This window comes from Arachis duranensis, chromosome 2 (assembly GCF_000817695.3).
Source record: "Arachis duranensis cultivar V14167 chromosome 2, aradu.V14167.gnm2.J7QH, whole genome shotgun sequence".
Taxonomy (NCBI): domain Eukaryota; kingdom Viridiplantae; phylum Streptophyta; class Magnoliopsida; order Fabales; family Fabaceae; genus Arachis; species Arachis duranensis.
Genome location: NC_029773.3, coordinates 76,298,806 through 76,312,850, shown reverse-complemented (window position 1 = coordinate 76,312,850; position 14,045 = coordinate 76,298,806). Strand labels below are relative to the sequence as shown.

The 14,045-nt window shown below is 32.4% G+C and overlaps 1 protein-coding gene and 1 non-coding gene across 4 annotated transcripts; one reads left to right on the top strand and one right to left on the bottom strand.

Annotated features, from left to right (window-relative positions):
* Positions 1-479: 479 nt before the first annotated feature.
* Positions 480-552, top strand: TRNAF-GAA (transfer RNA phenylalanine (anticodon GAA)). Its single transcript has one exon. It is a non-coding gene; the product is annotated as a tRNA-Phe (tRNA).
* A 4,526-nt stretch (positions 553-5,078) lies between these two features.
* On the bottom strand, positions 5,079-13,992 carry LOC107475026 (serine/threonine-protein kinase ATG1c). Of its 3 annotated transcripts, none has more exons than XM_016094668.3 (13): positions 13,425-13,992; positions 12,126-12,243; positions 11,990-12,048; positions 11,632-11,696; positions 11,244-11,337; positions 11,083-11,163; positions 10,148-10,256; positions 9,307-9,385; positions 8,851-9,230; positions 8,373-8,728; positions 7,191-7,482; positions 6,718-6,788; positions 5,079-5,621 (listed from the first exon to the last, which is right to left on the bottom strand). In XM_016094668.3, the coding sequence occupies exons 1-13, from the start codon at positions 13,704-13,706 to the stop codon at positions 5,370-5,372; spliced, it is 2,238 nt and encodes a 745-aa protein (XP_015950154.1). In that variant the 5' UTR covers positions 13,707-13,992; the 3' UTR covers positions 5,079-5,369. The 3 variants fall into 3 exon arrangements, with proteins under 3 accessions (XP_015950154.1, XP_020991265.1, XP_052113054.1); XM_021135606.2 differs by having other exon boundaries at positions 8,851-9,224; XM_052257094.1 differs by lacking the exons at positions 11,632-11,696; positions 13,425-13,992 and having other exon boundaries at positions 12,126-12,194.
* Positions 13,993-14,045: the final 53 nt, after the last annotated feature.

Sequence of the window (14,045 nt, the reverse complement as noted above, 5' to 3'; positions counted from 1 at the left end):
GTATAAGTCTTAACTCAATTCTTGTATTATAGAAAATCTTTATATTTGAAATTTATTTTACAAACTAACTGTTGAATGATAATTTTACATTAATCCATCTTTTGTTCAAGATATTATTTTTATATACATTGAATTCCACATAATAGATATGCCGTAAATAAATGTAAAAGTGAACTATTTAATTGCATTCTTAGTGATGTTCAATGGTAAGAATTTTATTCTATTAATAACAAGTTGTTTAGAGGGGTAAGCATACTGACTTTTATACCAAATGACCAATATCAATGGATTTCCTTTTACTGACTAGTAATAGAATCAAATTTTTAGTATATTATTAATCCAAACGTCTTATTTAAGTAGAGTTGATTAAGTGCATGAAATAATGATGTCGGATTCTACGGCTAAATTGGCAATTCCGAGAAAGGAAATAGTTCGCAAACTTCAAACATAATATTAAAAAAATTAAATCTTACATCTCTGCGGGGATAGCTCAGTTGGGAGAGCGTCAGACTGAAGATCTGAAGGTCGCGTGTTCGATCCACGCTCACCGCATAATTTAAATTTTTTAATTTTCATTTAATTTAATATAAAAATGGTTATTTCTATTTTTTTATTATGTCATAAAATTTTTCTTTTAACCTTAATTTTTCATATTCTTTTTTAACCTTAATTTTTCATATTCTCTTACTTTTTATTTTTATATAAGTTATATTATTATTTCTAATAATATTAAATTTTTTAATAGGTATAAATTTAATTAAAATCCATTCATTCTCTTATCCTTTCATACTCATCACTCATTTCTATATTTATTATATAAATTAATATTTGAGTAATTATCTAAATCAGTCTCCAAGAATAAATTAATACACAGTTCAATTCCTAAAATTTTATTTTAGCAAACAAATTAGTCCCCAATTCATTTTCCAGCAGAATAATTACCCAATCAGTCCCCACAAATTTTAAAAGCGGATATTCTTTCCATAAAAAATTAATGCACAATCAATCCCAACGTTTTTCTCTCTCAGACATAACAGTCCTCCATCCAAAAAAATAAAATTATTATTATTAATTACACGATAATATTGTACCATAATTTTTTATATTTTTTAGATAAAAATAATGATAAATTTATTTATTAGATTCTAATATATAATATATTAAAACTATTTGATATTTTTGTATTTAATATAATCAAAAGATGTCCTATTTTTAAAAACATGTCCGTATTAAAAGAAAATTGTTTTAATTTAGATTTCAAACCATCATTATGCACCTTACTTGTTTCTAACGAAAAGAGTGTATTAATATGTTAGTATCATCGTCCACATGCACAAAGTTAAGTTAATAATAAAAAAGATCGACATATAGTAAAAATAAAATGGACGGGGACTGTTATGTCTGACAAAGAAAAATGTTGAAGATTGATCTGTGTATTAATTTTTCTTCGGGACTAAAATGTCCGCTTTTAAAATTCTTGGATACTGATCTAGGTAATTATTATGTCGGAAAATAAACTAGGGACTAATTTGTCTGTCGGAATAAAACCTTGGGGATTAATTTGTGTATTAATTTTTCTTGGAGACTAAAATGTCCACTTTTAAAATCCTTGGGCTGATTTGGGTAATTACTCTTAATATTCATTTTACACATTTTTTTATCTCCTCTCACATAATCTTATACCTCTTTCTCTTTTTCTTTTTCCTTCTCCTTCTCCATTTTATTAATTTTTCGCACAATTGGAATTTGGTTGATGATTATAATTTTTATCTTTATTTTTTTTAATTTGCTAAATGTATGTATTAGATGATTGTGTGATTGTATTCATTGATTTTTCTATTTTTTGTGTAATTATATTCATGAGTTATATAGTGTCTTTGTCGCCTATATATATATCACTTCTTTTTCCTTTCAACAATTTATATTTTTTAATATCGTAATAATATTATTGAAAATACATATTGTCATTATTCATAAAAAATCAAATTAAAAAATTGAATATCATTTTTAATTATCAAAATATTAATAATATTCGTTATATAAATCAACATTCACTTTACACATTTTTTTTTATCTCCTCTAACATAATTTTATATCTCTTTTTCTTTCTCTCTCTCTCTCTTCATTCTTGCTAATTTTTTGCACAACTAGAATTTGATTGATGACCTTAGTTTTTTTTTTTAATTTGTTAAATGTATGTATTAGGTGATTGTATGATTGTATTCATTAATTTTTCTATTTCTTTATGTAAATGTATTCATAAGTTATATAGTGTCTTTGTTGTCTATATATCATTTTTTTTTCAATAATTTATATTTTTTAACATTATTTAGTTGTAATAATATTGTTGAAAATATATATTGTCATTATTTATGAAAAATAAAATTAAAAAATTAAATGTCATTTTTAATTATCAATACATTAATAATATTTATACTTATATTTTATCTAATAGTTTCATCATTGTACCATAGTATTTAAATATAACCTAAAAAAAGATTAAAAAACAAAAATAACTATTTAAAAAATAAAAATAAAAAATAATTATATGAAATCAGGTAAATAAACTTCAATTGAATATTTTTATTACTTATAGTATAATTTATGTATAATTTTATTTTTTATAATTATTAATTTTTAATTAATTTTTTATTTTAAATTGCCATTTATCATCAACCGCTATAAAATTTAAATTAATTTTGATATGCTACTAAAAAAAATTTAAACTTCTTAATCAATTAAATTTAGTTCATATTATTATCCAATTGAATTACAAAGTAACAATTAAGTACAATTATTATCTATATTAAAACGGTATATTTTTTGTATTTTTTTGTTGAATAATAATATTATTAAATCATATATAAATTGCCAAATTAAATAAATGTATTGTACAATATTTTTTAAATTAACTTCTAAATTTAATATTAATTTACATATTATTTTAGTCTTCAAAAAAATTAATACACAAAAATATCCTTAAAATTTTACTGCAACAAACAAATCAGTCACAGTTTATTTTCATAGCTCTGTTATAAATTATCCTGATTTTTCTGGTTGTCCGGCTATATTATGCGCAACACTTTTTTATTTGTAAAAGTACACATTAACTTTAAGATTTCGGTTTTGCATTACTTAACACATATTTTGTAAAATGTAATGTTAACCTATCTTACAAACATGACATTGATCTCTTACTATATGCATGACAGATTTTGGAATGATGAATATACTATTTTACATAACCCTCCGAATAAATCAGCATTTTTTAAGCTATGTAGAAAGGTTTTCCATACTTTCAATTAATGGTTTCATTACGGGGAAGAGACATATTTCCTCTCTTGAATCTTACATCAAGCAAGAAAGAGAGGACATCAAAAGATTTTCCATAGGATCGCAACATTGTCTCAGCTCCACACTAGTGATTAACGTATTGTTTTAACAACTTCAAAAAAGGTGAGTCTCACATGTAGAGTAAAGTAAATAAACCCAAAATTAGTCTTCAAAATAGTTATGAGAGGTCAATTTTCTGTACCGAAATGAGTTGTAATCAGTTTAGTTTTCCAAAAATCAAAATTCATTTTAAGATATTGCACAACTGTCGTTATATATTAGGAATGTATCAGGAATCCGCTTTATTTTGTTGTAAAACAGTAGTAGGTACAAAATTTAATTTAATGGTCCTCTATTTTGGTAAGAAAACCATGTTTGTATGCTCCATACTATTAAGATTCTATTAAAACAAGGTGATGTCATATTCCTCTTTCATGATTAATCAGAAGTGAATTTGAAATGTTAATGTTAATGTCAATAGATATATACATATTGTCTATGCTGCCTTCATCCATCATGAAAATCCCAATCCACTATGGTTTTGCAATTACTTGCAACAAGATTTAAAAAAAAAAAAAAAGATAAGCTAGACAAACTTTCAGCGAAAAATTCTAAGAACAATTGATTGATGCTTATTTTTCTTCACTATTTGCTTAGGAATTAAACTTATCCAGACTTATCAAATCAAACATGGCTAGGCCATAACACTGAAGTTCCTAGCTAAGAGGGACAAGTAGCAGTAATAGGATGTTTACACTTCTTCAAGATCTTGTAGTTCAGCTACAGAGGGTTCAAGATTCTAGGGCAATTCCCATTCAAGAATCTGTCCCACCTCAGAGGGAGTCATAGACTTGGAATCCTCAATTAAAAAGACAACAAAAAACACAGTTAGAAGCAGCACTTACCAATCACAAATATGGTACTCGTAGAAAAACAATGGAAAACTTATCTCTGCAGATCGTAAAATCAAATCAGTCGAACACCATGCATGAATCTGGTATATTCCAGAACTAGAACCAGCATTAACTAGGTTTACAGCAATTGACAAACCCGTACTAATACAGGAATTTACATTTGTATGAAATTAAAGTAAGTTTCAAATATTCTATAATACCATTAGACTTAATTTTCAGCATGTCACTTTGTGTGCTCTTTTGTGAGCACAACGACCACAGAGCAACAATTCTGACTACTTTCAAACATCCACAACATGTTTGACGACGCTACTAGCATGTGGTTTTCATAATAAAAAAAAAAGCATTAAAACAAGGGATAAAAAAAATATTTTTCTAACAAAAGAGTTAACTTGAGTTACTTATTGGGAGTTCAAATTGAGTCAATTGGAACTTCAAAAATCAATTTGAAACTATCAAAAAATTTGAGAGACAATTTTGAATATTAAATTTTAGAGACCATTTTAAATATTAATTCAGTATTGTACAAGAATGGACTTTAGATTATATCGATGAAATAGACCCCCTCCAAAAGAAAAATAAATTCCTTATCCAGACAGAAAACGATAGGAACGCTGTCTAATTATGTTGAATTTTCAGAGTAAATATTTTTTCTTCTTGAGAAAGAAAAATGAAACACAAAAAGATTAACGCTGTCTAGTTATGTTCAATTTTCAGAGTAAATATTTTTTTTCCTTCTTCAAAAAGAAAAATGAAAAACAAAAAGACCTACATCCCGTATAAAAACTCGGGTCAGTAGGTCACAATCACACAGGAGACGATTCCACCAAATTGAAGTCATTGATCACATTTAGAATATTGCCAAATTAAATATTTATATACAGTTTTGAAGCAAATTCAAACATTTCAGCTATTCATGATATAATTCATATGGGAAACGCGGCAGAAAGCATACATAATCAATTGCACATTTAATCAAATTCCTAATCACAAATGAATTTTACAACAGCCTATGTGCTAGTTGTGACTCATAGTCAGCATCCCTAATCTCCCTTCCATCAAAGAATAACTGTACAAATTAATAATTTATAATGTGAAATGGGAGAAAAAAAGAAACCATTACTAAAACTTTTCTTTGAAGATGCCTTGACTGTCATCACATTTCAGAAGTGTCATCCGCTGCGATCTCGAATAGCCTTGCCTGTTATTGAGAATATCGATGTAATTCCGTAGCCTGTAACGGTCCGAGTTGGTCGGAGAGAATGGAGGATTAAGAATCAAGGATGGTGCTTCAACTAGTAGGAAGAGTAAGAGACGGACTGCCTTCGAATACAATGCAGCTGCACTTTCCATGTCTCCCATGAGCTCTTCCACCTGCCAACATATGACAATATAATAACTTAAGATTCGATCTTGGAATTAAATCCATGTCAGTTCAATTTCTTTTCTTCACCTTTTGGAATAAAAGATTTTAGGTTGAGAGGACTCTTTCCACTCTAGGGCCAAGGCATGCCCTTGACCTTTATCGAGCATTAACATATATACTTATAGATTACTTAGTACTTACAAATAAAAAACCTAGTTGGCCATGTTAGTTCAAGTTTAATATTCTTGTAATGTCCAGACATCATGATAAATTTTGTACTATTGGGACATGGCATGGTTTCTCTATTTTTTCTTTTCTTAAAAAGGAAAGATCGAGAGGTTTCAGAGCTAAAGAGAAGATTATATATGGTTTTCATCAACTTGGAAAGGCAAATGATAGGGTTCCAAGTTCCAACAAAGCCCCTATGGAAGGTACTGCCGTGCTGGAGAAGAAACGAGTAAAGATAGCCAGTATTTGCACAATTTAGGACATATAAGATGATTTTGAATGAGGTGATAAAAGGGACCTAAACATGAATGATTTGAGGTTAGACATGATTCATGACAGACGTCATTTGATCCATGTAGTCGACCTAACCTAATGGGACAAGGCCATGTTAGGTTTCCTTGTTCAAAGAGGAGGAAGAAGCGGTGGTTGTGTTACAGGGCAACAACGGCATTTATGGGTACCCTAGTAACAAATAGTCCAGTAAATCAAACGCACACCATTTTTTGTTGACACTGACTGATTTGTGGTTTCTAACTGCAATGCCAATTATAGACCTACAAATCTTTTCTTGAAATAACCTATTGTACCTCAAAGATCATGATGGACTTATTTTCTCCATGTTCTCACTTTTAGCTAACTTATTCAGCAAGGCACAGCCATTTCTACATATTTTATTTAAATTAGAAAACTAAGTCCAAGAAGTTCATAAAATAAGTCAACCAAGACCTAGTTATGTCTCACGTCTCAATCTCACTAGGGGAAATTTAGCTACAAAGAAAAATTACTAAACTAGCATTGCTAGATATAATGAATCTAAAATTGTATTATGTAAGCTGGACCTAAAAATGGAAGAAAGTAGCAGAAGGGATTACTTACACCCCCATGTTTCCCAAAAGCAAGGGCAGATTGAAAAATTGTCTCCATTGCATCTGGCATCTCTGTGCTTCCTGCAATTAGGTACACATTATAAATGCTTTACTTTTATATATCATGGAATGAAAGTCATGTAGCCCTCTCCTCCATACAACCAAAAAACCCCAAAAAAAATTAATTAAAAGAAATTCATGTCTCTTGTTAGTTATTACTTCCTATTGAGGACATAAAGTGTACATTCAATTAGCTCATAAACTGCAAGTGAAATGTAGCTAGTAATGACCTTCCTTGACCATTGCTCATAATGATTGTTGAGAAATAACATTACGCCCTATCACATTGTACACTACATGAGTTTTGTAATGTGTTAAAGTTTACAGGCATAAAACAAAGAACTCTGGTTATAGCAGATGCAAAAGACAGCCATTTTAAGAAAGATAGCATATCAATTAGTCGTTAATGAGAAAAGCTCATACCAGGTTCAATGGCTTTGGCAAGTTCTTCAGCATGCTCAAATTCCTTCAGAAACTCACTTTCAATTTGAGCTAGCATATCCTTAGACCCTTGGGTGTTTCCGTCAAAGCATTCTTCTGAATCAGAACTACCATGCTTCTTGCTGGCACTCCTCCTGTATCTTAAAGTTTCTTGATTTGGACTACCTTCCATAGCTGAGGCAGCTCGTGTATGGCATATATGCAGTGCTTGCTTCCAAATGGCAAGAATTACAAGCTGAACAGAAAATGCTTCTAGCGGCTTTCCTGCCTCCATCTTTTGATTTTCAGGAGGGAGAGGGTGATGTGGCAAGCAGAAAGAAAAATATCAAGAATCAAGATAAATAACTCTTTTCTTTCATAAATATGCTACTTAAGAAAATGGCATTAATGCCAAATGCAATAACAGCATGGCTCTCAATGGAGATATATAAACGGGTAGATAGGGTTCAATCATTGTTTAATCATTCTCAATTGAGGAAGAGATCCTCAGTCACAAGTAGAGAGGACATAAAAGCATACTGAGGCACAACTCAACAGATTTACTATGACCATATTAAAACAGCAGCTAGTCATTAGCTAATATCCATCCTCCTCATACCCTTCCACAAACTAGTTTAAGACCACAAGCTAGGGCAAAGTGATCCACATCAAATGCCTTACTGTTAATTCATTCTATTATGGACAATAACTAAGCCGTGTCGCACTAGGTGGGTCACCTACATGTGTCAAACGACGTTAAAGTTCTCTATCATGCATCGTATCCATCTTTAAAACACTATTTATAAATCTATTTTTCTTATGTATCCCTATACCACTATATATGTGATTAGTGTCTATCAGATCCATTATCCTAACTAGAACCTCTTGTATATTCATTCTATTATAAATAACAGGCAAATAAAAGAATTCTTAAGTAGCCTATTGCATAATTCCAATTTAGAGTGCTGTATTCATTTCACCGAATTTACGCATTATTCATTATACTAGACCACACAATTTCCTGACTCCTGATTAATTTAAAAGACCATACAATTGGCAAACTTCTGAAGCTCAAGGCAGTGATAATCTGTTAAAGATTCCATACAAGATTATGCAGACTCCTGAATTTGAATGGAGAACATTTACATACAAAATTTGAGAGTCGCAAATATATAGCAAATTTACCTTTTCATTAACTAATTCTGTGATGGCAGATGCACACTGTTGCAATGATTTAATCCTTGTCATGCAATGACCTGACGGCTGTTCATCACCTGTATCCATTGATCCATGTGATGTCCCAGGAGCAGAGTCCTGACTTTCTGAGCTTCCAATCTGGCATGTGCTACTGGTAGAAACTCCAACAATTGGCATTGGAGCACTTAATCTAGTGATTGTTTTTGAAGACTCTTGAGGAAGACTGCTTGACTTAAATGGGGAATGGCTTGGCTTTGAAGCACTCGCTGAAGATGAGGACACATCAATAGGGGGTCCAGACACAAGAACATAATCTTGATCAATATTCTCTAGGGAATCTGTAACTGCCAAATTAGAGGACAAATAAGCAGCATTATGTATAAATTACAAAGAACAAATCATGAATCTAACCATCAGAAACAGAACTAGAAAAAGGAAACTTGGTTTCATAAATCATAATTAGTACCTTTTGAATGAGAATCGGTAAATCTTTGTTCTAGAGGTTCTAAAGGACCAGTGAGATTTCTTCCTGATACTTTAGGGTTGTCCAATCTTTTAGTCGTGCTTTCAGGTCTCTGTGTTACACTACTGTATCTGGAGGTATAATTTATGTTGTTAGCAACAGGAGATGCTGGCTCTGGTTTATCTAGTTTTGTACTTAGATCAAATCCAATGGTAGACTTGATTGAAGACTTCTTTGAAAGGGAAGGACTCCCCTCAGGACCACTAGAATCATCATCTAGAAAGAATGGTAAGCAATCCTCTTGATAATTTTCCTCAGTCTTTCTTAAAGGGTCAGATTCTGCTGAACTAAATCCACCTACCAGCCTTGACGAACTTCTATTCCTACAAACAAAAAATATTTACACCTCCCAACTGAAAAACCATAATAAACTAAAAATCTAAGAGTCATCCTTGTTACCTCAACAGTTCAATCCGTTCTGGTTGCTTCTTAGAAAGGAATGGATGGTTAAAGAATTCTTCAAAAGTAAGACGTTCCACTGAAAATTCAATAGATAAGAAACAACGCATCGGAGTAGATTTGTTGGAATGGTGTGAATTAGCCACAACCCATATCTCAATTAATCTTTGACAACAGACAATATTTAATTATTACAAGCAAGCTTTATCTATCAATCATTCTTCAATCAAGCCCCGAGTAATCATCAATAATCAATCCGAAGTAAATCATAGTTGATTTCAGGGTCCAACCTTTCCTTTATTTATTCCCTTCACAGTTGTGTATACTCTTAACAATCGGGTAATAATTTACCTTTGGAACAGGACCCTGTATCAAGTAATTATGTATCTAAATCTCACACAACAAGCCAAAATAAGCATTCCCCTGTCTCAAGTGGTCTGATCTCCATTAGCAGGAAGAACAAAATCACACTATTGCTCGACTCTTGTTAGCATGGTTAGCAGGAGGATGGTTCAAGTTATGTAAAAGCCTGAAACATCAAGGCAGATCTGTTGGCCCAATTTTGCTTTAAAGGGGCCGCCACGTTGATGGCTAACAAAGCATATCTAATTTCACATAGAGAGGTTGGAAATACAACATTTCACTCTTCCACGCTCTCTCTACTGAAACTAGTTTTCCAGTAATAGTCATAGAATCACGCAAGCAACTGTTTAACCAAACAGTACAAGTTCTAACAATTAATAATTACCAGAGATACCAAATAAATATCCTAAACAGGTCCAGAGATCTTGCACTGTGATTTATCTCTCAAGTTTCAATCTGCAATATAATCAACAAATACCTGGATTTCGGCGTAGCAATTTCTGACACAAATCTTTGCAGTCAGAACTGAGACTTTGGCAATCAGATGGGAATACCAATTCTGTTGATTTCATAATGTTCTGTAGCAACTGCAGACCCCATGATTATAACAGTAAGCTAAATATGAAAGTCAAAGGAGTCATGTCAAGTTACAGGACTCCATTTCAGATGACAGGATCAAATATTAACCTAGAAACCAGGTATGTTCCAACTAACATGTCCTCATGTCAGACACACATTATACACAGATACTTAGCAAACATGCTTACAAATGTGTGATTGACAATGTGTTTGACAAGCATTCATGTGTTAAATAGAATTCTTTAGTTTATTTATTTATTTATTTACTTATTGTCTTGGACATGGTGTAGAAGCAACTAGACATAAGGTAAACATGGATAAGGTACAAAGAGCTTGGAAACATTTTCATCTTTTTTCATCAATTTTATTACATCAACTTAGTTATTAAAGAGCCCAATCCACACCCAACTTCAGGCCAACTTCATCTAGTTGTAGGAGTGTGTACACAATGTCAACAAAAGAAAAACAATGGTAGAGAAAAAATAAAAATAATCTTTAGATGGTTCTTTAAATATTTTCTAGTACAAGTACTTGAAAATGGCAAGTTTTATAAAGACATTCATTTAGGGGTTTATTTTCGAAACGTTAATAGATATAATGCCTCATAACTTATTGGGGTCAAGATATGATGCATATTGATGTATGACATATATCCAGAGTGCTTTGCCTGTATATTGTGCGCGCGCGTGTGTGTGTCCCTCCTACTTGAGTCCTTAAGAATTTGGTGTCTATGTCAAGCATTTCTAAGAGTGTCCATGCTTCAGATATAGCAATAAACTACTCTGCTTTCCTTGAGAGACATAAAATATCAGTGTGGAAATACGAATTATATACCTGTATTTGATTGTTTCCGGTAAAAGGTGTTCTTCCTATTACAAGCTGAAATAAGATTGCACCAACACTCCATAGATCTGCCTGTGTGTTTAATTCAGGATAATTAGGAAAGAAACCAACTATGAACACTGGAATTTCAAATATATTAAAACTAAAATCACCTTGGCATCATACTTCTGTAGTTGCATGATTTCTGGAGCCATGTAGAGTGGTGAACCACACAGGGTTTCAGCAAGGCCCCTAGGTTGCAGAGATCTGCCCATGAAGAAATTTATGTTTTAACAACTAATTTGAAGAAAGTAGTATAAGACACTCAAAAGAAACACAATGAAACAGAAACATTATAAAGTGAGCAAGGTGATTTAATTTGTAAACAGATTCATGTGAACAGATCTAACAATAAAGAAAGCAGTGAGAGATTTTAAATGAGACTTAAACACGCTATTGAAATATTTTTTTCACTAATGATCAAAAATATAAACTGCACCACACACATAAATGTGTAATATTTTCGGTCCTAAAGATGCATGGAGCATCCAGTTACACTACCTTGCAAATCCAAAGTCAGCAATCTTCAGCACTGACTTTTCATCATTTCTTGACAGAAGGAGGTTCTGTTTCAAGGATGATAAGAATTACTAAGATAGACAAAATAACAATACGACCTTCACAGGAAGAACTTTTGAAGACTGAACAATTTATACTCTAGATATTAAATATCACCTACAACTGCAAGTTGCAACTTATACCGAAATATGATTTCCCGCTAGAACACTTCGGTGTTCTTTAGTTGAGAGAATATTAATAATGGATTGGTAGAAGGGAAATGGATAAGATTGTGAACTAAATGGAACATAAACCAATTGACAGGTATTTATGTTGTAAAGATTAGGTTCAAACACAAAACCTGTGGTTTTAGATCTCGATGAATTACATTATTGTCCCGGAGAACTTGAAGGCCATCAGCTGTAACAAAAAAAGAAGTCTCCTTTATTACAACAAACAGTTAAAAGAAAAGCAACTGCACAAAACCTAAAACCTACCCAGCTGCTGCATAAAATGCTTTGCGGTTGCCTCCTGTACCCTTCCATGGCGTTGAATGTAAAAATATAGATCTCCCCCTTTACAATACTCTAACACAAGATGTATCTTACCAGGAGCCTAAATAAAATGAACAATGTTTCTTAGCAAGTATTTTATTTATACACAAATGAATGCAAAGTTAATTTGGCACTACACTTGGACCAATAGTAAAGCCATCCAGCACATACCAATCTATTCATAAAATACTAAATTCTTAGTCTAACCTCATGCTTCTTTGATTTCAATAAAATAAATTAAACCTTAGGCTTGAAACTTATTCATAAATCAACACAAATGAACCTGCCCAACAGCAGATTTTTAGCCACTATATTTATTGATGATATGGTAGGCTACAATTACCAAGCACTATCTGGAAGTATGTAAATAATTCAATATATTTCAAGCAGCTAACAGTATTTCAAGAACAAGCAATAGTCGCTCCTTCTTTTGTACAAAGCTCCAAAGGCAAGTAATAGACTCAACATGTTTTGCACAATGTGAGATCAGAGTTAACAGGGAGAGCCCATAATCATTGGTGACAGAGAGAGAGAAGCAACCGGGATCCTCAGCAGCTAGTGATCAGGAGCTTTGGCTCCCCAAAGCCAAAAAAATTGATATCGTAGGCATAATTCTGTAGGCAGGCACCCCATCCTTCCCCTTCTATCATATATCAAACAATGACTTTAACCAGACCAAACTGCCTGGTTGAGCTAGTTGCACCTTGAATTGGCCATGTTCTTCTAGTTCAATCCCACTAACACAAACTTGACTTGTTAACTTAAGTCTATAGCTCAACAAGAACAAAGTCTAATCCCACTAAATAGATGGATCAAAAGACGACATTGCATCCTGTCATGAATCATGTTGGAAGTCAACCTCAGGGGGCAATGCAACATCTCAAAATCCACTGTTAACAACAAAAACTTGCACAAAAGTCGTCACATGTTTCAAAGCCAAAACAGCACCTGTTTCACTTGCATAAGAAGTTGCCACCTCGTAAATTTCTACTAAAAAAGACACGTGAACTAGCCAAACCATAGACTCAAACCCCCCCCCCTTTTCCCCAAAAAAACCAGTTAAACTAAAACTATAAGTCAACATCATATCAATTTTCTTTTTACTATTATACTATACTAAATAAATGCATAGGCAGATAGATATACACAAACAGAAAAATCAAAATCAAACTTAAAATTAAAATTAAACAAACAAAATTAAAATTAAAAAATATATATATATGCAAGAATTGATCATGGAACCTGAATGATATCGTGCAAACGAATGATGTTAGGGTGCTTAATTCGCTTGAGGATGAAAATCTCGGACATGAGGCTATCATGGAGCTTGTTATTGAGACGATGGGTTGCGATCTCTTTGATGGCGACCTCAGTGCCATGAACCTTGTGCCTTCCATGCCACACACGCGAGAACGAACCCGAACCAATTTCTCTTCCCACTATGTACTCCCCTATTACCCTGCTGCTACTGCTGCTGTTCATGCTGCTGCTACGCCCTATTCCCGTTCCCTGAGCCATCGCCATGGCCGAAACCCTAGAAGTTGGGTGAAATGAGAACCCGGAAACTAGCTCCGAGTACCAGAGACCAGAAAACAGATCCTCTTTATTTTTCTTTTTCTTTGTTTTTTTATTGTTTTTTGTGTTTGTTTCTCTCTGCGTGCGTTGCTTGTTTTTTGTGGTGAATGGTGATGGTGTTGTTAGCACGTAGTGTTTTGTTAAGGTAAGGGGGAAGACGATGATGAATTTTGCTGATGATTATGAAATGATAATTGGGATTATGATTATTGGGGTTGTTGGATGCTCATGACTGCGACGACGGAGCCAAAATAATTAAATGCTTATTTTTGGAAAATTAATGAATTA

What these genes read in the sequence shown, in the direction of transcription:
- LOC107475026 (XM_016094668.3), bottom strand. Translation starts at nt 13,706, where the DNA reads ATGGCGATGGCTCAGGGAACGGGAATAGGGCGTAGCAGCAGCATGAAC. An exon ending in CAGAATTAGTTAATGAAAAG is followed by an intron (nt 7,483 to 8,372) that starts GTAAATTTGCTA and finishes GAAAATCAAAAG; the next exon opens with ATGGAGGCAGGAAAGCCGCT. An exon ending in TGCCAAAGCCATTGAACCTG is followed by an intron (nt 6,789 to 7,190) that starts GTATGAGCTTTT and finishes ACCTAATTGCAG; the next exon opens with GAAGCACAGAGATGCCAGAT.